At 37.8% G+C, this 24,007-nt stretch overlaps 1 protein-coding gene and 1 pseudogene across 1 annotated transcript; both read left to right on the forward strand.

Moving 5' to 3' along the window:
• The first annotated feature begins 9,707 nt into the window (after window positions 1-9,707).
• LOC115692602 (1-aminocyclopropane-1-carboxylate oxidase homolog 1-like) lies at window positions 9,708-13,894 on the forward strand (annotated as a pseudogene).
• A 2,405-nt stretch (window positions 13,895-16,299) lies between these two features.
• On the forward strand, window positions 16,300-19,097 carry LOC115692604 (1-aminocyclopropane-1-carboxylate oxidase homolog 12-like). Its single transcript, XM_030619510.2, has 3 exons — window positions 16,300-16,961; window positions 17,722-18,043; window positions 18,621-19,097. Exons 1-3 carry the CDS (start codon window positions 16,408-16,410, stop codon window positions 18,876-18,878), a joined length of 1,134 nt encoding a protein of 377 aa, XP_030475370.1. The 5' UTR covers window positions 16,300-16,407; the 3' UTR covers window positions 18,879-19,097.
• The last annotated feature ends 4,910 nt before the right edge of the window (window positions 19,098-24,007 follow it).

Raw genomic sequence — 24,007 nt, forward strand, 5'->3', positions numbered from 1 at the left:
AGGACACACAATAAATGCACTTGAAAAAAGAAAACGTGGACTTCTTTCTCTTCAAATATCTGCTCTTTTTCATTAAGTGTGCGGATAATAACCGTTCTATTTCAGTAATAATTTCTGAATATCTGATCTCAGGATGAGTTTCTGAAAAAAAAAAACTCGTTTGTTAATGTCAAAAAATTTCTATTTCTATAATAGAAACTCATTTAATAACAGCATAAAATTTTTATTTCCTAAAACATAAACCTATGGTCACCCAATAAATTCCTAGGAAATTTCTATGTCCTGGTTGAGAAAAGTCAAGTATTCTCAATTGACTTTTTTATTTTCTGGAGATTGTGATATCTGACTTTTGAAATTGTTTTGGAAATTACAAAAAAGAGAAAGAAAAGTACAAAAGGAAAAAGAATAAATAAATAAATAATTTGAAAAAATATTAAAAATTGTCCACGTCAGCGCCAAGCGCACCACGTAGGATGGTCAATATCTATGTTAGCAATTCTAACCAAAATTTGCCAAAGAAAAGAAACAAAATACCTTGATTTTCCAAACGATACTACAAGTGTAAGACCAAAGATGTCGCTGTGCATCAGATCAAGAATCCCTTTCGCTTTCCCTCCTGTGGATTCAAGAGACACCTGATTTTGTTTCCCACATAGGCAATGTTCACAAAATCCAAAACCCATAGAATAATTTGGAATTCTATCCATCATTTTCTATGAGGTAAAGGTCACTCGTCCTTTCTCACCAATATGACCCAATCTCTAATATCATAACATTGAATGATCTTCTCCACCTGTTCTGAGTTGTAACTCTCACCACTGATCACTATACTTCCCAATAACTTCCACAATTTTCCATACCGTTCTCCTTTGGCAATCACCATAGTTCCATGGGTTAGCTCGTATGGATACTTGTCACTGGTGAAAGTAATGCCATAATCTGGCATAATTCCTACAGAAATAATATTCCCTATAAGATTATGAAATGCATCACATCCCGAAAATTCTTGATTGTCCTATCTTTCATCTTTAGCTTCACCTTTTCCCAACCGACAATATCAAGCATCATGTCATCTTTCATTCACACTATACCTCCCTGATGTGGCTCATAACAACATAGCAAATTTCTTTGAGGCGTCATGTAGGAAGACACTCCAATCTCAATTATCCATGCACTACAATAACCCTAAGATGAAATGCAAATGAGATAGATGTCTCCCGTGTTGCTGTCATGATCCTTATTTACACTTGAGTATGGTGCCTCATCTCGCTTCTCTAAGCCTACACTATTGCTTTTGCAATCCTCCTTCAAGAGTCCAGGCTTTTTGTACTTCCAATACGTTATTTTTTATTGATCTTGGCCTTTAGATCTTCCTCTAAACTTGTTCTTGCCACTAAATCTAGATTTGAATCGTTCGATGTTCCTTCCTCTTACGAAAAGAGCCACATACATTGCATTAGCAGAACCTACTCTCCTCATCTCCTTGAACAATAGAGTAGTTATAACGCCTTTAAAGGATAATGTATTATCACCAGTGATAATTGAAATATAATATGAATTCGGCACTGAACACATCAAAGTACATGCTTTATATTCCTCATCCAAATTAACATCAATAGATGCAAGTTGTCCACAAATACTATTAAACTCGTTGGTGTGCAAAAAAAGGATCATCTTCACTCACCCGAAGGTTATACAGTCGCATCCATAGAAATAGTTTGTTCATGAGCAACTTGCTTTGATAAAGGCTTCCCGGCTTCATCTAGAGATCTTTTGCCATCATGTTCATCAGGACATTATTAGCAAGACATAGCCAAATCAAGCTTCGCACCTTCCGATTTTTGCTAGTCCAAGCCTTCAATTCAGTAGACATGGACTCCTTCGTCTTATCTTGAGACTCTCCTCAATTTTCTCATCTTCGATCATGTGCCACAGATCTCTATCCATCAGCAAAGTCTCCATCTTCAATTTTTATAACTCGAAACTCTTTCCTCTGAACTTCTCTACTTCGACTAGTGATTGACCAGCCGATGTCATCCCAAGATTCAATTTTTTTTTTCAGATCTATTTTCACCAAGAAAACATAACCTCAAACCTTGCTCTGAGACTAGATGTTAGGATCAGGCACACAAACACAATGAAATAAAGAGCAAAGGCGAGAAAGAGAATTCGAGACACAAGATTTTATGGATTCACCCTTAAACTAGTGCTCGGTCCAACAGTGGATTTGTACTATAATTAATACTTTGCACTTCTCTGTTACAACTCTCAAATATAATAGAAAGAGATTATATATACTTGGTAGCTATTCATGGGCCCAAGCTCAAATTACTAGTAAAGTACAGGTCCAAACTATTAAAGCCATATAGCTTTGCGGGTCCCGACGTCCCGTGCCTTTCTATTGGTGGAAAGTATGAACCACACCCCACAATCTAATGTCTAGTTAGGTTTTGCTAGTGTTGGGATTAAAGTTGCAAACCGTTAAGTTTTCTCTATTTTCAACTTGTAATCATGGGCAGTTCTATTGTCAAAATGCTTTTTATGTTGATTTAAAATCTAGACCAGGTCTGTTTATCCAAAGGATAATTTTAAGCACCAGTCTAGTTGATGGTGAATTCATTATCGGATTAGGTGGACTTTTCAAGAACATTGACTGGATTAGGGGTATCATTTGTGACTAAGCCCTTGAGTTCGAGAGCCTTTGATTGTTCTGGGGTGTCACTAACAAGACCTTTTAAAGAAAAATATTTGGACTTCATGTTCGTACATGTAGTCGTAATACTTTAGTTTGATTTCTTTAACTTGATTGGGGAAAGTGTTAAAGAATCATTGCCTAATTTCTTTATTTTCTTCTCAATTGAATTCTTGATTTAAGAATGCCCTATTTGGTTCAAAGTGTTTTTCTAAAACATTAAGCTCAGAATCAACCATTTGTGAATAAGTGGGTGAATAATGCGGAGAATCTGAGTTTACTTGAACCTGTTCTGGTTGGTCTTGTTGATTAACAAGCCTAGCAATACTGGATCTATTATCAAGACCGCTAATATCGGTGGTAGGATTACAAGCTTGATCCGTAGTAATTCCTGCATTAATAGTATTGCCTTGACTACTAGCAAGGAGACTAATTATAGGAGGAAGATTTGAATGAAGATCAATTAATCTTCTTGATGAGGATGAGAAAAATGAAGGAGTTGATCTAAAATCGATTGATCTTTTAGGAAACCGAATGGTTACTCTACCTTTTGGATATTGTATGATATTGATTGGATTTGTATTTTGAACAACTTGTAGGGAAATTTGGCTTTCTAATTCTCATTGTTCCGGTAAAACTATTTGGTTCTAACTGATTGATCGAGGAATGATAGTATTAGCTCTAGAGATATCAGTTTGGAGAAGAAGAGTTCCTCTTTTAGCACTGTGTTTGGAAGCTTTGCTTCCAAATGCATAAAGCATAGCTTTGTAGTAAATCCTATAAACCAAAGCTAAAGCAATAGATCTATCAGCTATTTTATAATTATGAGTCTTGATATGAAGAGTTAATGATTTGAGAATATTTTTATCCTTGAGTGATACTGAGAAATCGGGATAACAGTCAAAATTCTCAAGTATAGTCGTAAAAGCTAGTGCAAATTGTCACTATAAGTCAGGACTACTGGTACACAAGTCAAAGACCTAGATTTAATTGGTTTATGGAGCTTATCTGGTATTTTATGATCTTACAGAGTATCTATGGTTAAAAATATTGTGAAAGAGGGTTAAACCTCTTTTAATAAATATAAAAAGGTAAAATCAAATGACTTCATTGCGCTCTCTCTCTCTGTTTCTCTCTCTCTCTATCTTGTGGGTGCACACACACAAGACAACTTTTTGTCGTATATATAATGACTTCACTTGCTCAAGTTTGAGAGCCTAATTTAAAAAAAAAAAAACACAAATTTTATGTCAAGTGACAATTCTGGACCGAATTTTTTTTTATTTTATAAAAAATCACCAACTTTAACTTAAATTCCAAATCCGGCCAAAACAATTTGAAAATTTCACATCACGGGGCAAAATTTGGGACTCGAGTAAAAGTTTGTACTTTTTATTGAAAAAAAAAAAGTTCAGGCCAGAATCGTCACTCAAGATAAAATTGGTATTTTTTTATATATTAAATTAACCTGAAGTTTGAGTCGTAGATGTAATGACTACACTCTATTCTGGCATCAGGTAATACTTTATTTGTGTTAAAAATATCATTTCTCTACTAGGATCGATGCACTAATATGTATACGATTTTGTTATTCTAGTAACTTGTATGTATCAATGGAACTACTTAATTTATGATTGCTACCATGAGCCATATTTTCCATTAAGAGAGCTTTTAATAAAAACCTTGACTTCTTGTAGAAAAAAATTTGTGTGACAAATCTCAGCATGAAATATATGAGTACTTCAAACGCTATTATAATAACACGGTTAGTCATCTAATTTTTCATGAACATTCACATATCCTAAATTCCTAGCAGGCTAATGTTGTTTTTGTTTATACACACATGATTTTCTAGATCCACCATTTCTCACAATTTTGTTGATCCAAGGGCGTGTTGTCGACCACGTTACTCGAGGTGGAGTAAATCCAAGCCGAATCACCTGTACGCAATTAATACAGTATTCAAAGATTCTTCACAATAAAGACTAGAAGAGAACACACAAGTGGCTTTCGATTAAAGAAAGATGATTGGGTTCGATACCCAAAATCTTGACCGTCAAACCTACAATCTTGGTGCATATGGTACCACCACAGATTTCTTATCAACTTTCGTTTTATAACGACAAGAAATTAATTAATTGATTAGTGTCCGGTCCACCAATACAGAGATACATCGATCATCACTCACAAATTTGCCATATAGTGCATGCATAAAGCTAACCAAGATAATATACCTTCACCTCTGATTGATAGTATATCATATCACTTAGCTATGATATACTTAAATTTTGCATATATAATTATATATCTCATGAGTAGTAATGCGTTAAATTATTATTTAGCAAAGAGAAAACAGCTACTCAGAGGTCGGAAAACCGTTTTGAGGAAGCCAACAAAATTTGTCTTATTAGTGAGCCTATGATAAAAGCTAACCTAATGAAAGGCAATACTTCATTTTCCATGGAAGAAAAAGAAAGGGAAGACTAAACAGATGAAAGCCATTCCCTCGAAGCCGGCACATTAATTAAAACTTTATCTCATGTTGACCGTCATAGTCATCAACAATTTAAGAATATATTTAACATCATATAAAGAACAATCTGAATGATGCTGTGATATATGCTCTTAAGTGAAAATAAGTCCATTTGTTCATACCTAATAGATACCTTGGTCCATACTTAAGCACCAAGTTTTTCCAAAGTTCTGCTATCATCAATGGATCTAATATTATTATTTTTTAATATACTTAATTGCGCTTATAGCAGTCATGTGTTAAATTAATATTTAGCAAAAAAGAAATAATCATTCCTGGTTGGGATGTCATTTCAAATGTCATTTCAAGGAAGCCTCCGAGAAATGACATCCCAATCTCCGAGAAACAACAACTCAGGTATATTAAAAAATAGATTCCGTTTGGACTCTCTGAGGTATCCTCCTTAGGTTGAGGAGAAATGACATCCCAATCTCATCACGTCATCCCGTAGCTACCTTGAGGAGACAAAGATAGGGGTAGCAATTAGGGTCCTTCGGTGATAAAGGTAAACACCATGTAGGTCTTGGCCTATTATCTCCAGGCTGGCAAGTATAATTGCCTCCTTCGCCTAGGGTGACAAGGAGGAGCTTTCAGGCTCCTGTTGTGCTGGCCCATGCTTCGCACAATGCTAAGTTAACCGGCTTGCTGGCACAACGCCCCTGGTTAACTTGGCACTGTTATTTTATTAGTAACCTATGACCTAGATCACGAGATTCCATCACTCTAAAGTTGTTTGTCAGTTTGTGAATAATTGACTCCACTAGGACCATAGTGATCGATATTATTCCCTACATTTGTTGGCCATTTGGCTTTTTAAACAGTCAAATTTATCAAAAATTTAAGGGATAAATGTATGGAAAGTCTTAAAACTAAGTGCAATTGAATTTTAAAACTTTTAAAAAATATAACTAAGTCTTAAAACTTATCACGAAAGTGTAATTGAATCCTAAAATTTTCAAAAAGTACAAACAAGTCCTAAAACTTGTTAAATTAGTCCAATTAAATTCTTTCATTGATTGCTCTTTCTTTTTATTTTTATTAGTGAGCTTATAACCTAGATCATGAGAATCCATCAATCTAAAGTTGTTCGTCATTTTGTGAACAATTAACCTACTCTTGTTGGCCATTTGGCTTATTGAATGGTCAAATTCATCAAACATTTAAGGGATAAGTGCATTGAAAGTCTTAAAATTTGTCATGAAAGTGCAATTGAGTCCTAAAACTTTTAAAAAGTGCAATTAAGTCCCGAAATTTATTATGAAAGTGTAATTGAGTCCTTAAAAAAAATTAAATAAGTCCTAAAATTTATTAAATTGATCAAATCAAGTTCTTTCATTGATTGCATTTTTTTTTGTTAGTAACCCTATAACCTAGATCACGAGAATCCATCACTCTAAAGTTGTTTGTCACTTTGTGAATAATTGAGTCCACTAGGACCAGTAGTTATCGCTATAAAAAATTTAACAATAAAAACCATATCAAACAGGGAAACTTGTGTCAATCAGCCAATCATTTTTAAAACATGATTCCGAGCCATATGCGTGCTCTTTGTGCATTGCTAATCAAGTGATGAAGTTTTCTTTGGGAAATCCGTAATGATATCATTATTCTAGCACTAATTTTGAGCAATATGATGCCTTTGATTTCACTGTTAGGTTCGATATTTACAATGCACGTAACCTGTTTGATAAAAGGTCTAACCGAGAGTTTGTCCCCAAAGTTGCTAGATCAGTGGATGAATAGATGCAAATAATTCGTTAACAATTGATTCATGAACATCTAGAGTTGCTTCCGAGTTATATTCCATTATTATTGAACTTGTTCTGAGCATGTGTTTTTCTCTGGTTGTTCTATATTTCATGTATTCATGTGATGCTCGATTGGTGGTCGCCGGAGAGGATGCGATTTGGAATCGTTCATATGAGTTCTTGGTTGCCTTGTTGCATTGGTGGTGATTGAGAATGGCGGTTTATGGTGTTGCGGTGAGGGCCGGAATTGGTGATCGATGGTAGATGGAGGTGGTTCGGTGACCGGAAATGGTGGTCGGCAGTGGTTGGATGATGGTTCGATATAATGGCCATATGAATAAACTCTCGGTATTGCAGAAGAGGGGACGATGGCGTTCTTGGCAAAGAAAAGAAGCAGGAAAATAGAAAAAGAAATATAAAAAATCAGAAAAATAAATATAAAAAATACGAATATAATAAAGTCGGGTCGGATCCGGTTAACGGATCCAAGTCAGGTTGTAGATCAGTTCGGACAAGGTTGGTGCGTGGGCCGAAGCCCACAGGCCAAAGCCCCCATCGAATCGGGCCCAAAATCCGACTCGATTTTTAGACCCAAACCGGACCTGTGGTTTGGATCAGACCGGGTTCCCTGACCCGGTCCGAAGTCCATTTTCCTATAATAATAAAAAATAAAAAAATAAAAAATCGAAAATTAATAAAAAAATTTCAGAAAAATAAAAAAAGTTGCAAAAGCTAAAAAAAATTACGATTCACCAAGTTTAAGGCTTTTGATAAACATGTTAGGCTTAAATAAAAATCGTACCCAAAATTGAATAAGCTTTTAGGGCTTTACCTTAGTGATATTTTATTGCCTTTTTCTTTTAGTAACGATGCTAAGTCGATTCTTGTGCATTTTCATTTCGATTTCACTTGATTGCACACTTTAGATGCATTTATTGTTGTTTTTCCCTTTTAGAATAGTTAGGATGAAATTTACGATTCATGATTAGTGAAAGACTGCCTTCACATGTTTATTAGCAAATAGTCAAGTTCAGGTACTGAAATGACATTAGTTGAATAATTAGCGTAATCAAGTTCTCGATCCCTAAGAATCTCTGGTTCCATATGTATCAAGATGACACTCTCGTGTCTCGATTAAGATTTCTAGCCGATCCTTAATCATGACTAGTGGTGACTCTTAGCAAATACATAAATTTAAATAATTAATGTCATGCGAGGTATGGACTTATAGAGAATCCCATAAAGTACCTATAAATTTACTTTTCGAGACAGCTCTTGAGAGGTAGGTCGCGACAAGTGTGTCATGATTCATGGTAGGCGGCTGAAGAAAAATGAAGACAAGAAGAGCTATTGCATTTAGGGCACGCATAATAACCATTCTGTTTCTGTCTAAAACTAGTTTTCTGTTCCCAAGAACATGTTTGGAATAGAAACCCGTTTGGTAATGCAATTCGATTTTTCTATTTCTGGAACAACTTTTTGTTCAAGAACTGGTTTTGAACCAAAAATCAAAACCAAAAAAAGTAGGTTTTCTGTTTCTGGACGAAAAATGAAAACAATTTCTAAAATAACCTGTTTTCTCTCTTCAAAACACATCTCTTTCTAAATTTGACCCTGGTTTGACCAATCCGAATCAGTTTGGTCCGGTTCATTCCCGATGGGAAAATAAAAAAATTTCTAAAAAAAATTAGAAAAATCAAAAAATAAAAAAATTTAGAAAATTCATTAAAAAAATTAGGAAATCCATAAAATTCCTAAAAATCTCAATTTTTTTAAGAAAATCCATAAAAATTGAAAAATTCCAGAAAAATTCATAAAAATTTTCAAAAAATAAAAAAGTCAGATACCGGGAAAATAGGAAATTTGGTGAATCTTTCAAAAAAATCAAAAAAATCAAAAATTTTAAAACTTCACAGAATGGTTGAGAATACCTGTGGCCACCCACTTTGAGTGAAATTTAAATTTTTGAGGTGCCCAAATAATATTTTTAAAGACTCCTTAGTTTAGGGATTTAAAAGGGGTTTTAATCCCTAAAAACTCTAAAAGGGGTTTGACCCCCAAAATGAGTCTTTACTCCTAAAAAAACTCTAAAATCCTAAAAAACAACACAATCCTTTAAATGAATAAGTCTTTACGGCTTTGTTAGGGTTTGGTTGTTTTAATTGATTTTCATTTTAGAGACCATTTCTAAAAAAATGGATTTCTGTTCCGGAAAATAGAAATTTGTGTTGTTATCAAACATGTTTATGTTTTAGGAAATATAAATTTTATGCTGTTATTAAATGGGTTTCTATTTCAGAAATAGAAATTTTTTATCATTATTAAACGAAAGAAACTCATCCTGAGAACGGATATTTAGAAATTATTTTTGAAATAGAATGATTATCATTCGCACTCTTAATCAAAAAAGCATATACATGAAGAGAAAGAAGTCCACGTTTTCTTTTTTCAAGTGCATTTATTGTGTGTTCTTTTATTTTACTTTGTTTGTGTGCTTGCATTACTTTGTGGACTTTCTTTGTTCCTCATTTAATGTTGTCAGACACAAATGGTTAACGACCAGTCATTATAAATGGCTGTGAAGTCCAGAGTAGTATATTCACCATCTGTCTTTATTCGTCCAGTCGTTCCAAATCTTCGAAGTGATCATTTTTCTTTCGGTTCCAACAACCTCTTTCTTTCAATTTCTCCAACGTTTAACATAAGATCGAACCTGGGAAGTCAGTGGTGTTTTCAGTAAGGAAGAAAAATGGAAGTGTTCAGCACAGACGAAGCAAATGAAAATAAACAGAAGTACGACCGGACGTGCAAGCTGAAGGCTTTCGATGAATCAAAGGGGGTGTCAAGGGCCTCGTCGATGCGGGGATTACCGAAGTTCCTCCTATTTTTGTAGAACGCCCAGAGAACCTGCGAAGTGCTCTGGCATCGGGCGACAGCCGCTTCCGTGTACCTATAATTGACCTTGAAGATATTGCGAAAGATCCATCTCGGCGCCAGGAGGTTGTGAATGAAGTTCGAAGTGTATCCAAAACATGGGGCTTCTTTCAGGTGGTGAATCACGGGATCCCCACCGCTGTTCTGGAGGAGATGCTGGATGGAGTGCGCCGTTTCCATGAGCTAGATGCTGGAGAGAAGAGACGTTTCTATTCGCGAGATTTCATAAGAGGCATTGCGTATCACAGCAATTTTGGAAAAATTACCAAAAAAATCCTAAACCTTTTGCAATTGTGCCAATTCAGTCCTCAACCTTTTTTTTTGCCAATTCAGTTCTAAGGCTACGCATGACAACTTGCCAAACAGTGTTTGATTCTCTTCTTTTGTTCCCAGAATCAGTTTGGGAACAGAAATGCGTTTGTTTAATTTTTTGATTCTGGGCACAATTTTGTCAAAAATTGTTCCCAGAATCAGTTTTGGAGCAGAATCAAGAATAAAAAAAAAGTAGCTTCTTGATTCTGGGAACAATTTTGAGAATCAATTTTTTTTTCTTCTTCATTTTCTTGGTTTTTAATTTAGCTTCTAATGTCCGGCCCGAGGACCGCCCTCGCCGGATTTGACGAGAATTAAATATTTTAATAAAAAATATTATTAATAAAAAATATTTTACCGGCCATGGCCGGCGACCAGGCCATGGCCATAAAAAAGAAAAAAAATATATTTTTAATAAAAATATTTTAATAAAAAAAATATTTTACCTGCCATGGCCGGTGACAAGGCCATGGCAAAAAAAGAAAAAAATATATTTTTAATAAAAATATTTTAATAAAAAATATTATTAATAAAAAAATATTTTACCGGCCATGGCCAAAAAAAATAAAAATGTATATTTTTAATAAAAAATTATTAATAAAAAAAATATTTTACAAGCCATGGCCGGCGATTAGGCCATGGAAAAAAAATATATTTTTAATAAAAACATTTTAATAAAAAAAATATTTTACCAGCCATGGCCGACGACCAGGCCATGGCAAAAAAAAATAAAAATATTTTAATAAAAAATATTATTAATAAAAAAAATATTTTAACGGCCATGGCCGGCGGCCAGGCCATGGCCCAAAAAAATAAAAATGTATATTTTTAATAAAAAATATTATTAATAAAAAAAATATTTTACCGGCCATGGCCGGCGGCCAGGCCATGGCCCAAAAAAATAAAAATATATATTTTTAATAAAAATATTTTAATAAAAAATATTATTAATAAAAAAAATATTTTACCGGCCATGGCCGGCAACTAGGCCATGGAAAAAAAAAATAAAAATATTTTAATAAAAAATATTATTAATAAAAAAAATATTTTACCAGTCATGGCCGGCGAGCAGGCTATGGCCAAGAAGGAGGAAAAGAAAAAAAGAAAAGAAAAAAAAAGAAAGAAATATTAAAATATTTAAAAATATTATTAATAAAAAGAAATTTTGTGGCGTTACCAAACGCATTTCTGTTCTTTTTCTATTCCAGGGATGGAATTTTGGGCCGTTAACAAACGCCTTAAAATGCTCAGAATTAATTCCGGGCACAGAATCAAAAAGAATCATTTCTTAGCAGAATCTGTTCCCGGGCACAGAATCGTTGTCATGCGCAGCCTAAACCTTTTGCAATTGTGTTAATTCAGTCCATCCGGCCACTTTTGGCCGCCCGGCGCTGACGTGGACGCCGACCGGCTGACGTGGCAATTTTTAATAATTTTTTTATTATTTTTAGAATTTTTTTTATTTTTTTCTCTTTCTTTTTTTTTTTTTTTTTCTGGCCTATCTTCTTTCCCGGTCGCCAATCCGGCGACCGCGCGAGAGGCTGAGGCCGACGAGGTCCACCTCGCTGGCCATGGGCGAGGTTGACCTCGCCATGGCCAGGGCGAGGTCGACCTCGCCTGGTGACGGCAAGGTCGACCTCGCCAGATCTGGGCGAGGCCTCGCCCGGCGACGGCGAGGCCGCCCAGATCTGGCGAGACCTCGCCGTCGTCATGGCTTGGCGAGCTCGACCTTGCCCGGCCATGGCGACGGCGAGGTCTCGCCAGATCTGGGCGGCCTCGCCATCGCCGGGTGAGGCCGACCTGGCCATGACCGGGCAAGGCCTGGCCGTCGCCAGGCGAGGTCGAGCCTCGCCATGGTCGGGCGAGGTCGAGCTCGCCCAGCGACGGCGAGGCCTCGCCCATATCTGGCGAGATCGACCTTGCCGTCGACTCGCCATGCTCGAGCTCGCCCAGCGACGGCGAGGCCTCGCCCAGATCTAGCGAGGCCTCGCCGTCGTCGGGCGAGGTCGACCTCGCCCTGGCCATGGCGAGGTCGACCTCGCCCATGGCCGGCAAGGTGGACCTCGCCGGCCCCAGCCTCTCGCCGGTCGACGGTCGCTGGACCGGCGACCGGGGAAGAAGATAGGCCAGAAAAAGGAAAAGAAAGAGAAAAAAATAAAAAAAATTCTAAAAATAATAAAAAATTATTAAAAATTGTCAGCGGGTCGGCGCCGGCCGACTTCCACGTCAGCGCCGGCCGGCCAAAAGTGGCCGGATGGACTGAATTGGCACAATTGCAAAAAGTTTAGGACTGAATTGGCACAATTGCAAAAGATTTAGGACTTTTTTGGTAATTTTCCCCAGCAATTTTAATTTGTATAGAACAGAGGCGGCTAATTGGAGGGACACCCTATTCTGTATTATGGCACCTAATGCTCCCGTGGCAGAGGACTTGCCGGCGGTATGCCGGTAAGTGATTTTGCAGAATATTCAAATGTCTTATGATATTTTGTTAAGATTTTGCTTCCCACGGATTAGGAATTTGCGACGAATTGATCCACTAAATTTTTTTGAACACCCTAGTGACATAATGCTGGAATTCTCGAAGCAAGTGGCGAATTTAGGAATCACCTTGTTCGAGCTACCGTCGGAGGCGCTCGGGTTGAAGCCGAACCATCTGAAGGACATGGACTACGCTGAGGGACTCATCCTTCTGAGCCAGTACTTACCCCAAATGCCCACAACCAGAGCTCACTCTTGGAGCCAGCAAGCATGCCGACAGCGACTTCTTCACCGTGCTCCTGCAAGACCATGTCGGAGGTCTCCAAGTTCTTCATCAGAATCAGTGGATCGGAGTGAGCCCCGTGCCAGGAGCTCTGGTAGTTAACATCGGAGATCTGCTTCAGGCAAGTCTCACCTAACGTACTCTCCTCGCTCCATCTTATCACTAGAGACCCTGTTAGGCACATCAATAAATCACAAGCAAAGCATTTTAAGCCTGAGCTCTTTATCCGGCAGTTGAGTGTTCACTTTTCTAATCACGAACCAGAGCATTTTTTTCAGCTCATCTCCAATGACATATTCAAGAGCGCTGAGCATAGAGTTTTGGCCAACAACGTGGGGCTGAGAGTGTCTGTGGCGTGCTTCTTTTACACAGCGGTGCCGCCATCTCCAAGACTGTACGGACCCATCAAGGAGTTGATTTCGGAGGGTCATCTGCTAAAGTACAGAGAAACCACCATCATGGAGTATGTTTCCCGCTACAGCGCGAGAGGCGATGAGGCTTCGGCTCTGCAGATGTTCAAGCTGTGAGTTTGGCAGTGGCAAACATCTGGTGCTCCAAATCGGAAAGGGAATGCCTACATTAGCAGAAAATAAACCCGAGCGTGACACGAGCTTGCTGGCTAGTTTATTACTTTTCATATTCATATTATGTTGTAGCTTTGATATGCAAAAATACTTTCATTGATTGACTACGTCATGCAATCAAGCCACTTGGTGCAAGTGCTTTAGGAGACTATATGCAATATTCAAAGCACAGAGCTTCAATGTCAAGTCCATCTCAACCGATAATCATGTGAATCCCATGTTGTTGAGACATTTATAATTAATGATTGATGTAGGGTTGGTCCACATAGTTTATAAACCAAGCAACGACTTTCTTCATGGATAGATTTGCGCCAGCACTATTAAACTAAGGAACTGGGTTGGAACGACAATTCGATCTACAATGTTTTAGTTTTCTACTTAGAGTGTATTTAAGTCGAATCCTAGGTCATCGGTCAGTGCTTGGAAGTCCTATATTCTTGTGAACTTGTTCTTCCAAGAATATCAGTGTCATGCCCAGACAATGTTTCTCGTGTGTACACATACTTCTTCATCTCAAGAAGCGATGGGGGCTATGTTGGGGTGGCTGAGAGAAGACGAGGCTGTGTTGTCTAGCATGAGGAGATCAATGAATTGGTACAAACAATGTGTTTGTCCCAGAAGTAACAAAAACTTCTAAAAAAATGGGAAGCGGTCTCTTTATCATCTCCAAAACTATAGTTTTAAGGTGGGAAAAAAGCTCATAGCAACGTTACATGATCTCAACAAACAAGAAGTTCGCCAAAACGGCGATAATAGGCCAGCTAAGAGAGGGAGATAGAGTGGGAGAGAGGGAATACTTCGCCTTTTTTACGGAAGACTGTTTCAGTTTTGCCGCTATGCTTATGTTTTGGTGTCATAAGCTCCAACCTTTCCGGGTGAAAAAAAAAAAAAAAGTTTAAAAGCAGAAGAAGACCTCAAGTAGAAGTTCTTTTTTTTTTTTTATCTGTGACCTCAAATAAAAGTTTCAAACGACTTTTTGGGGTGAATGTGGCATGGGTACATTATTGTAGGGTAAATGTGGTATGTGTACATTAGTTTGAGATTTTTTGTAATACAAAAATTAGTTTGGGATAAATGTTACACGAGAATACCAATTTGAGAGTTTTTATGACAACAATTAGTTTGAGATAAATGTGGCATGGGTATATTAGTTTGAGATATTTTATGATATTAAATCATTAGTTAAACAATAGATGTCTTTATTTTCCCCCAAAGTAAACAGAGTATTTGACTATGAAAAAAATTACAAAAGTTTTAAAAAGTCCCCCGCTATGTTCACGAAACTTAAATGGTAGGTGAAACTGGACAGGAAAATGCAAAGACAATAGCTGAATCGTGTGCATGATTTCAGTTTTACGTGCAAATTAAATGTCGAGATTATGTGTCAAGATAGGTATATACAAGCATTCGAAAATGAATGTACAGATGATGTCATTTGATCAAGTCACTTGCCGCAAGTATTTCATGAGACTTTACCCAACATATCATAACATGGGTGAATTCCCTAAACAACTTTCAACTTTAGGTCAAGTTCCAAATCTGTCCCGAATTTTTTCTGTCTAAAAAAAACACCAAACTTTAAGTTTAGTCTCAAATCTACCCTGAATTTTGTTTTGTGTAAAAAATGAGCAAATTTCAATTTATTTTTAAAAATATATTCCTATGATTTAGTCCCAACTTGACGTAGCACTTCCACGTCGATAACAAATCCACATTAGTAAAGTAATAGGGCGATAGGCACAGACTGATGTCGCATTTCCACTTTGATAACAAATTAAACCCAACAAAAATAGTTGAAATTCTCCATAATAAAACTGTTCTAGAATATGAAAGTTAGGGACAATAACAAATCCACTCAAAAAAATTTAATTTTACAAAAAAAAATAATTTTTAGGTTCGGTCCAAATTTTCCCTGAACTTTTCTTTGTCTAAAAAACCTTATTACTTTGTTGATGTGAATTTGTTATCAATGTAAAAGTGCCACGTCAAATTGGGTCTGGATCAGGGGAGTATATTTTTAAAAATAAAATTGAATTTTGGTGATTTTTTTTCAAAAAATAAAATTTGGGGCAAATTTGGGACAAATTTGGGATTTGACTTAAAGTTTGGAGTTCTTTTTTAGACAAAAAAAGTTTGTGGCAGATTTAGGACTAGATCTAAAGTTTGAGGTTTTATTACGAGACAAAAAAAAGTTCGAAGCAAATTTGAGACTTAACCTAAAATTTAGGATTTTTTTAGAGAATTAGGCCATCATAGCATTAGTATTAGGGAGTAAGATGTGCCACATATTTCAACTTAGATAATTCGAGACTTACAATGTATCGAATGCTCTCAAATCATTGCAAAAATGGAATATCGAAGAGCGACGTCTCTACTATCAAACATGAGTAGCTTCTCGAAACGTGTTTTTACTTTCTAATCTCTCTCAATTTTGGAATATCTTGTTATTCTCGGCATCGTAAGACGACGACAATGGCGGTCGGACTAATGGAAAGGGCGACAAGGCGACAAGGAGCGGTCAGGATTAGCGACTCACGTTACGTAAACAATCTCGCATCCACTGCACCGGAGACCTCCGCTACAGAATACGTGGGGTTACAAGTACTGCACATCATGTATGACTCAGAAGACATTGACGTTGTCTGGCTTAACAGTAGCTTGAGTTGACAATGGAGCTCCATGGATAAGACGTTCGCAAGAAACGACAAGGGCCTCAACCCCACGCATTTCCAAGCACTTGGTTGTCACGAATATCTTCGAATATCTCGTCTTGAAAAATTTTGTCCTACTTTGCGTCGCTCGTTGCGCTGGTTCCGTGCTGGAGCTGGAAGAACAGAGTAATGGCGACGGAGGTGAGGCTCAACTCCGATGGTGTTTACGACCGGAGAGCCGAGCTGAAGTCCTTCGACGACACGAAGGCCGGCGTGAAGGGCCTGGCCGACGCCAAGCTGATCCATATACCCCGAATCTTCGTCCAACGCCAGCTCGAGCTCGAGCATGACCGTGCCTCGGAACCACTAGGATCGAGCCCGAGAGTTCCGGTCGTAGACTTCGGAGGCGTGGGCCGAAGCCGAAGCCGAAGCAGCCCCGGCGAGAGGAAGCGGACGGTCGACGTGGTCCGGGAGGCGTGCGAGACGTGGGGGTTCTTCCAGGCGGTGAACCACGGCGTGCCGGCAGCCCTCATGGAGGAGATGGTCGAAGGCGTCAGGAGGTTCCATGAGCAGGACCTCGAGGCTAAGCGCGAGTGGTACTCGCGAGATTACGGATCGAGGAAGGTGTTGTACAACAGCAACTTCGACCTGTATCAAGCTCCGTCGGCAAACTGGAGGGACTCCCTCACCTGCGTCTTGGCTCCTCGTAGTCCGGATCCTCAGGAATTGCCTGCTGTCTGTCGGTAATCTCTGCATCAGCGTGTGCATGCGTGCGTGCTTGCGTGCGTGCGGAGAACACACACCCCTTGAAAGGCTGAAACTAACTTCAGTTTTGGGACTTGCGACATAAATGCTTTCAATTTAGTTATGCGATACCCACTTGTGTAGTGCGGGGGGAATTAAAGGTTCCATGATAGTTTCTTTTTGACACATAGCGAATCAGTGGAAGAAAAGAAAGAAAGCGAAGAAGCTCTAGCCTAGATAAGATTTAAGATGTGATAATTTAGTAATAATGGGGCTTTTGGACTCGATGGAGCTGCTGCTTGTCCTAGCGAAACGAGTGCCCAGTGTACCGGGAGTTCTTGCTGTTTTGTCGCAGGGCTTCAGAGTCGTAGTTCAGTTGAAGCGAACAATCAATAGGGGGCGTAGATCTTCAGGGGATTCGGAGTCGGAATGCCGATAGATTCGGTTTGAATGGAAAAACTAATTACTTTTCTGTTCTTCCTCTTTGGTATGCAAGAATGATTGCTCTGTTACGCGAATCATGAACTTGTATTTTAGAACCTCAATTTTGATAATTGGGTTTGGGTTTGGGTTTTTTGTGTAAAGTCAATTGACCTGGTCCATGTATATCCCCACATCTAAAACCAATTTATGTAATTCAAGTACTGCTGAAATTACTTATCAGTAGGATCATTTTTGAGAGAGTGAGGTAGAGATTGATTTTCTGATGTTCGTTGCGTTTGACTAATCACTTATTCTCTGTAACCAATCGACTTGCAGAGACGTAATAATTGAGTACAAGGACAGAATTCTAGAATTGGCAGCTACGATATTCGAATTGCTGTCCGAAGCTCTTGGCCTAAACCCTAGCTACCTGAAAAACATCCACTGTGGGGAGGGACTCTTCTTCATCGGCCATTACTACCCAGCATGTCCAGAACCAGACTTAACCCTTGGGACTAGTGATCATACTGATAGCAGTTTTATCACCATTCTTCTCCAAGACCAAATTGGTGGCCTCCAGGTCTGCCATCAGAACCAATGGATCGACGTTACCCCAATTCCCGGAGCCCTCGTAATAAACTTGGGAGACATGATGCAGGTCAGTTCAGAAGAGATTCGCAGTTTCCATTTCTACCAGTTAGTTTCCTTTTTCTATGTTATCGCATGAGCCGATGCATTGTAGCCTAATCTGTGTTTTTTTGTGTGGCTGATCTGACGAGTGGGTCCTTCAGTCAATTTAGTATCATAGTCCAGGGACACTGATTTGGCGTTACATTCTGAATTAGTGGAGCGAAAGACAGCTTTTCATCTATATTCTTCTATCCTAACTGTTTTGTAGTGGGTTAGAGACGCTAAATACTTCTCTTAGTTGGTGTTGAGGTCCAACAGACGGATTGTAGAATATCCTGTTTACAACTGTGGAACTTCCAGTTGGCTCTTGCAACATTGACTGAGCTAAGTCAATTCTGTCTAATGATTTTTCCATCTGGGTGTTGTCTTTCAACGATCTCTTGGTCTTAGCTAATAATATTGACGACCATGCTAGGAGTTGTGAGAATGACTTGATAAAGTGTTCACCTTTTTAAAAGAGTTTGTTTACGTATGCTATATTTATGTGTAACCGTTGTTTCAGAGTCTTTGGTCTTCACTTTGCTATTTCCTCCTTCATCTTGCAGCTGATCTCGAACGATAAGTTCATTAGTGTCAGTCACAGAGTTCTAGCCAAGAACATTGGGCCAAGAATTTCAGTGGCGTGTTTTGTCAGGCAGCATCTCCCTCCAGAGAATACTTCAAGGTTGTATGGCCCTATTAAGGAGCTGCTATCAGAAGAAAATCCCCCAATTTATCGGGAAATTACGGTGAAGGACTTAGTCACTCGTTACTTCGCAAAAGGACTTGACGGGGTATCTGCACTGGAACATTTCAAGCAATGAATTATGTTGGACATGCGAGTTCGATGATTTTCACTATTGAATGATGGTTGTACACATTTGATCTGTGTAGTTTCTCACTGCATTAACCCCCGGCAAAGCATCTGGATAATGCTTAGACGGAATAGGGTATATGTTTGTAATGCCTGGCAACCTCGTGCTTATGTTCCTATGTGCATTAGGAAGAGGCTTTCTACTTTTGAAGTAAAAATTGTTGCGAAATTCAAATTGGCATTAATATAAATATTACGAACAATATAGAATTGTAAAGAAATGAAATTACAATAACAGAATTGAAATCGATACAAATGGATATCGAGGCCTCTGTTCGACATAGTTTCCTTAAAACAGATTCGTTCCTTCCGGCACGCGTATGAGGTTTTGCGAACGTCTATCTCCTAGGATACAACGGTTGATAGCTAAAAAGAAATCGGCACTTCAAAGCTTTCGGTGAACTTGAAGAAATCGGAACCGAACATTATCGAAAAACAGTGTAAAAAATGCAGAGAATTGAAAGAGAGGAACAATTCAATGTAACAACACAATTTAACGCCATTAATCATTTTAATTTGTAATAGCTTGAGTTGAAAATAAATCAGAAGGCAAAATTGAGCTTGTCGCGAGGCCCACTTTTTGGCCCTGCAATTGTGTACACGGGACGTGCGCTCACGCCCAAGTTTCAGCTTGTCGGGCGTTAGATTTGCACCCCCCCTACGCCTGCGTGCGAGGCATAGTGTTTGTGCTATGATAGTTACCACTTCAAATGAATATAACTGTATAAAAGTACTCCATAGCCTTCTTTCTTTTCCAATGTGGGACTAGTGTTTTTCCACTTCCCACTTCCAACTCAAGGGTGTTCTTTAAGCATCAATTTCTCATTCATTCACCCATCAATTTATCCCATATTTCCAACAATCGCCCACATGAATGAAAATTGTTTTAGTTTTGACTCTGTGATAGTGTTCAACAATTGAAACCTGCATAGGATAGGTAGGTGTTACCCTTTGAACCTTCCCTTGTGAAAGTATATTTACCTTACTAGTTGTCCAGTAGACATGATGTCCTTGAACTGTCCGGCTTTTTTATGTAAATGAACCATACACTTCACACAGGAATCATCTAAACGTTTGTTCAGTTCTCATAGTTATGTTCGTTTTGGCCATGAACATCAACCTGGTTCTGCAAGAGTTTCTAAAGAACTTAGCCCTTAAATAATTCTCCTTTGAAGCGGCCCCACTTCTCTCTCACATAGGTGATTACTTAATTTTTTTGAGTAATTTGTTTACTCCACTTAAGAATCATTAAAGCAAAATTGCTATCCTTTTCTTTACAATATCACTGATATTTTATATAGGAATGGTTTTAGGGATAACCCTCGCAATGACATCACTAAGTTTATATAATTAGGTTGTCCCTTTGAACCTAGATCTTGGAATCTCCAGTCAACTAGGTTGGGTTTCCTTTATACCAACTTATTCTTTCATTGGCTTCAGTCCCATTCCTCTTGTCGATTTCTCAACTAACTTTCTGTTTAACCCTTTGGTTAGCGGATCCGCAATATTATCCCTTGACTTTACGTAGTCAATAGAGATAATTTTTGTTGAGAGTAGTTGTCTAATAGTATTATGTCTACGATTATACATATTACTATGTGCTCTTCTAATTGCAGATTGACTATCACAATGTGTACCTATTGGTGGCATAGGTTTTTGCCATTTTGGAATATCCTCTAAGAAATGGCATAGCCATTCAGTCTATTCACCACATTTATCTAAAGTTATAAATTCAAATTCTATTGTGGATCTGGCTGTAATAGTTTGTTTACAAGATTTCCAAGATACGGCTGCTCCTGTTAGTGTTAATACATATCCACTAGTAGATTTTGAGTCTTTTATATTAGATATCCAGTTCTCATCACTATATCCTCCTAGAATAGCTGGGTATCTGATATAATGCAGGCCATAATTATGAGTATATCGTAAGTACCTAAATACTCTCACTATTGCTTTCCAATGGTCAAGACTCGGATTGCTTGTATATTTACTCAATTTACTAACCGTATAGGCAATGTTTGGTCTAGTACAACTCATTAAGTATATTGACTTCCAACAACTCTAGAGTACTCTACTTGAAAAATACCCTCTCCTCTATTTTTGGACAGATGAAAACTATTGTCTAATGGTGTTCTAGCAATACCAGAATCATTCATGTTGAATTTTTCAAGAATCTTGTCCACATAGTGTGACTGGTTTAAAATAAGACCTTTTGACGTTCTTGTGATTTAATTCCTAAAATCATATCAGTAGGTCCCATATCTTTCATGTCAAATCTTGAATTCAACATATATTTGGTAGATTTGATCATTTTATCATCACTACCAACAATTAGTATGTCATCTACGTAAAGACACAAAATGACATGGCCATTTGTTGTCTCTTTAATGTAGACACATTTATCACATTTATTGATGTTAAATCCATTGGTAATAATTGCATTATCAAACTTTTCATGCCACTGCTTTGGTGCTTGTTTTAGGCCATATAATGATTTCACCAATTTACAGACTTTCCTTTCTTGTCCTGAAACTATAAAACCCTCAGGTTGTTCCATGTAGATTTCTTCATCCAAATCACCATTTAGGAAAGCTGTTTTTACATCCATTTAATGTACTTCTAGATTTCGCAATGCTGCAATTGCAAGTATCATCCTAATGGAGGTTATTCTTGTCACAGGAGAATAAGTATAAAAGTAATCTAAGCCTTCTCGTTGATTGTATCTTTTGATCACAAGTTTGGCTTTATACTTATCAATGGAGCCATTTGCTTTCATTTTCTTTTTAAAAATCCATTTGGACTTTAAAGGCTTACAACCAGGAGGAAGATTCACTAGCTTCCAAGTATGATTCTGCAAAATAGAATTAAGTTCACTTTTTATTGCTTCTTTCCATAGAGGTCCCTCAGAAGAATTCACAGCTTATGCATAATTTAATGGTTCCTTTTCTAACAAATAAGTTAGAAAATCATTTCCAAAAGATTTTTCCACTCTTGCTCTTTTGCTACGTCTTGGTTCTAGTTCATGATTTGAGTCATGAATTTCATGAGCCGAATCATGACTTTCTTTATTCATAGTTTCATTCTTTCATTTATATGAACTTGATCCATCACTAGATTTACAAGGAAATGCATTTTCAAAGAATGATACATTTCTAGATTCCATGATCCTATTCTTGCGTATATCTGAAATTTTAGATTCATGTACAAGAAATTGATATGCATTACTGTTATATGCATAGCCTATAAAGATATAGTCCACCATTTTAGGACCTATCTTTGTCTTCTTTGGTGTTGGAACCAACACTTTTGCAAGACACCCCCACACTCGTAAGTGTTTGTAGGATGGTCTCTTACTTTTCCATAACTCATAAGGGGTTTTATCCTCTCTTTTTTGAGGTACCTTATTTAAAAGATAATTGCTTGACAATATAGCTTCTCCCCACATATTTTGAGGCAAACCTGAATTTAGTAATATCGCGTTCATCATTTCTTTCAATGTGCGATTTTTACGTTCATCAACACCATTTGATTGAGGAGAGTAAGGCGCAGTTATTTCATGTATAATTCCATGTTGTGCACAGAATTCACCAATTGGTACTTCATACTCGCCACCTCTATCACTTCTCAATCTTTTAATTTTCTTATTAAGTTGATTTTCAACTTCATTCTTATAGAGAATAAATTTCTCTAAGGCTTCATCTTTGCTTTATGCAAATACACATAGCAGTATTTAGTGTTATCATCGATAAAGGTAATAAAATATTTATTACTACCTCTCGTTTGTATGAATTTCAAATCGCAAACATCACTATGAATTAATTCAAGGGGTTCGGTGTTTCTTTCAATTGTTTGAAATGATGATCTTGTTAATTTTGCCTCAACACAAATTTCACATTTATGTTTTGAATCAATTTGGAATGAAGGTATATGTTCCAAGTTAATTAATCTACGCAATGTATCATAATTAACATGTCCTAGTCTATCATGCCATAAATTAGAAGACTCAAGCAAATAAATAGAAGACTTATTATCTTTATTGATAATTGTCATCACATTGAGCTTAAAAAGCCCATCAGATACATATCCCTTCCCCACATACATCCCAGATTTAGACAAAATAACTTTGTCTGACTCGAACACCATACGAAATCCATGCTTGTTCAACAGAGACCCAGAGACCAGGTTCTTTCGAATTTCTGACACATATAGGACATTGTTCAGAGTCAGCTCTTTTCCAAATGTCATCTTCAGTAGTACCTTCCCTTGGCCTTCGACAGCAGAAGAGGCAGAGTTTCCCATAAAAACCTTTTCCCCATTAATTGGTTCAAGATTTGTGAATAGGTCTTTATTAGAGCATATGTGCCTAGTGGCACTAGTGTCAATCCACCATTCCTTCGGATTGGACCCAACTAAGTTTACTTCAGAAATTATTGCAAAAAGGTTTATGTTTGACATGTCTTGAGCGATGCCACTCACCATATTTGTCTCATAATTCTTCTTTTTCGGAAGTCTGCAATCCACATATCTATGCCCCATTTTGCCACAGCTGAAGCATTTTCCTTGAAACTTGTTCTTGGAAACTCCTCCTTTTGGTCCCATGTCACGCCCCGAACCCCATCAAGCTCGCGACATCCCTCTTCGGTCGAATAATGCGACGTCCCAGGAACATCGCCGACCTAACCCAACGCATCAAAAGCACATGCGGAAACGAAAATAAAAAAAACGCTCGTACTATAAAGATGACGACGGGGTTAAGCATCAAGATAGTCAATAAACTAACAACATTAACTTTTATACATTGCCAACGTACCGAGCATACAAACAACATTACATACAAGCTTAGCAAGACGAGCATCCAAAACCCACCGACATAACAAAAGGGATCGGGTGGTTGGGTTAACTTAGCTTCACTATAGGTCGACCTATCTTCCAAAAAGTGACTGATCTGACCTAGTCTATACAACCCCTAAATTAGTCTGGTGGCCCCTAAGGATCGCCCTTCTCCCAATCTACTCCCGAATCCTCTGACTCGAACCCCGGAGGAATATGAGGATCGCGGTAAGGAGGGATCGCCTGCAA

The sequence above is a fragment of the Syzygium oleosum genome, unplaced genomic scaffold (genome assembly GCF_021117445.2).
Source record: "Syzygium oleosum isolate NSW1041296 unplaced genomic scaffold, Sole_v2.1 Sole_v2.01, whole genome shotgun sequence".
In the NCBI taxonomy this organism is placed as follows: domain Eukaryota; kingdom Viridiplantae; phylum Streptophyta; class Magnoliopsida; order Myrtales; family Myrtaceae; genus Syzygium; species Syzygium oleosum.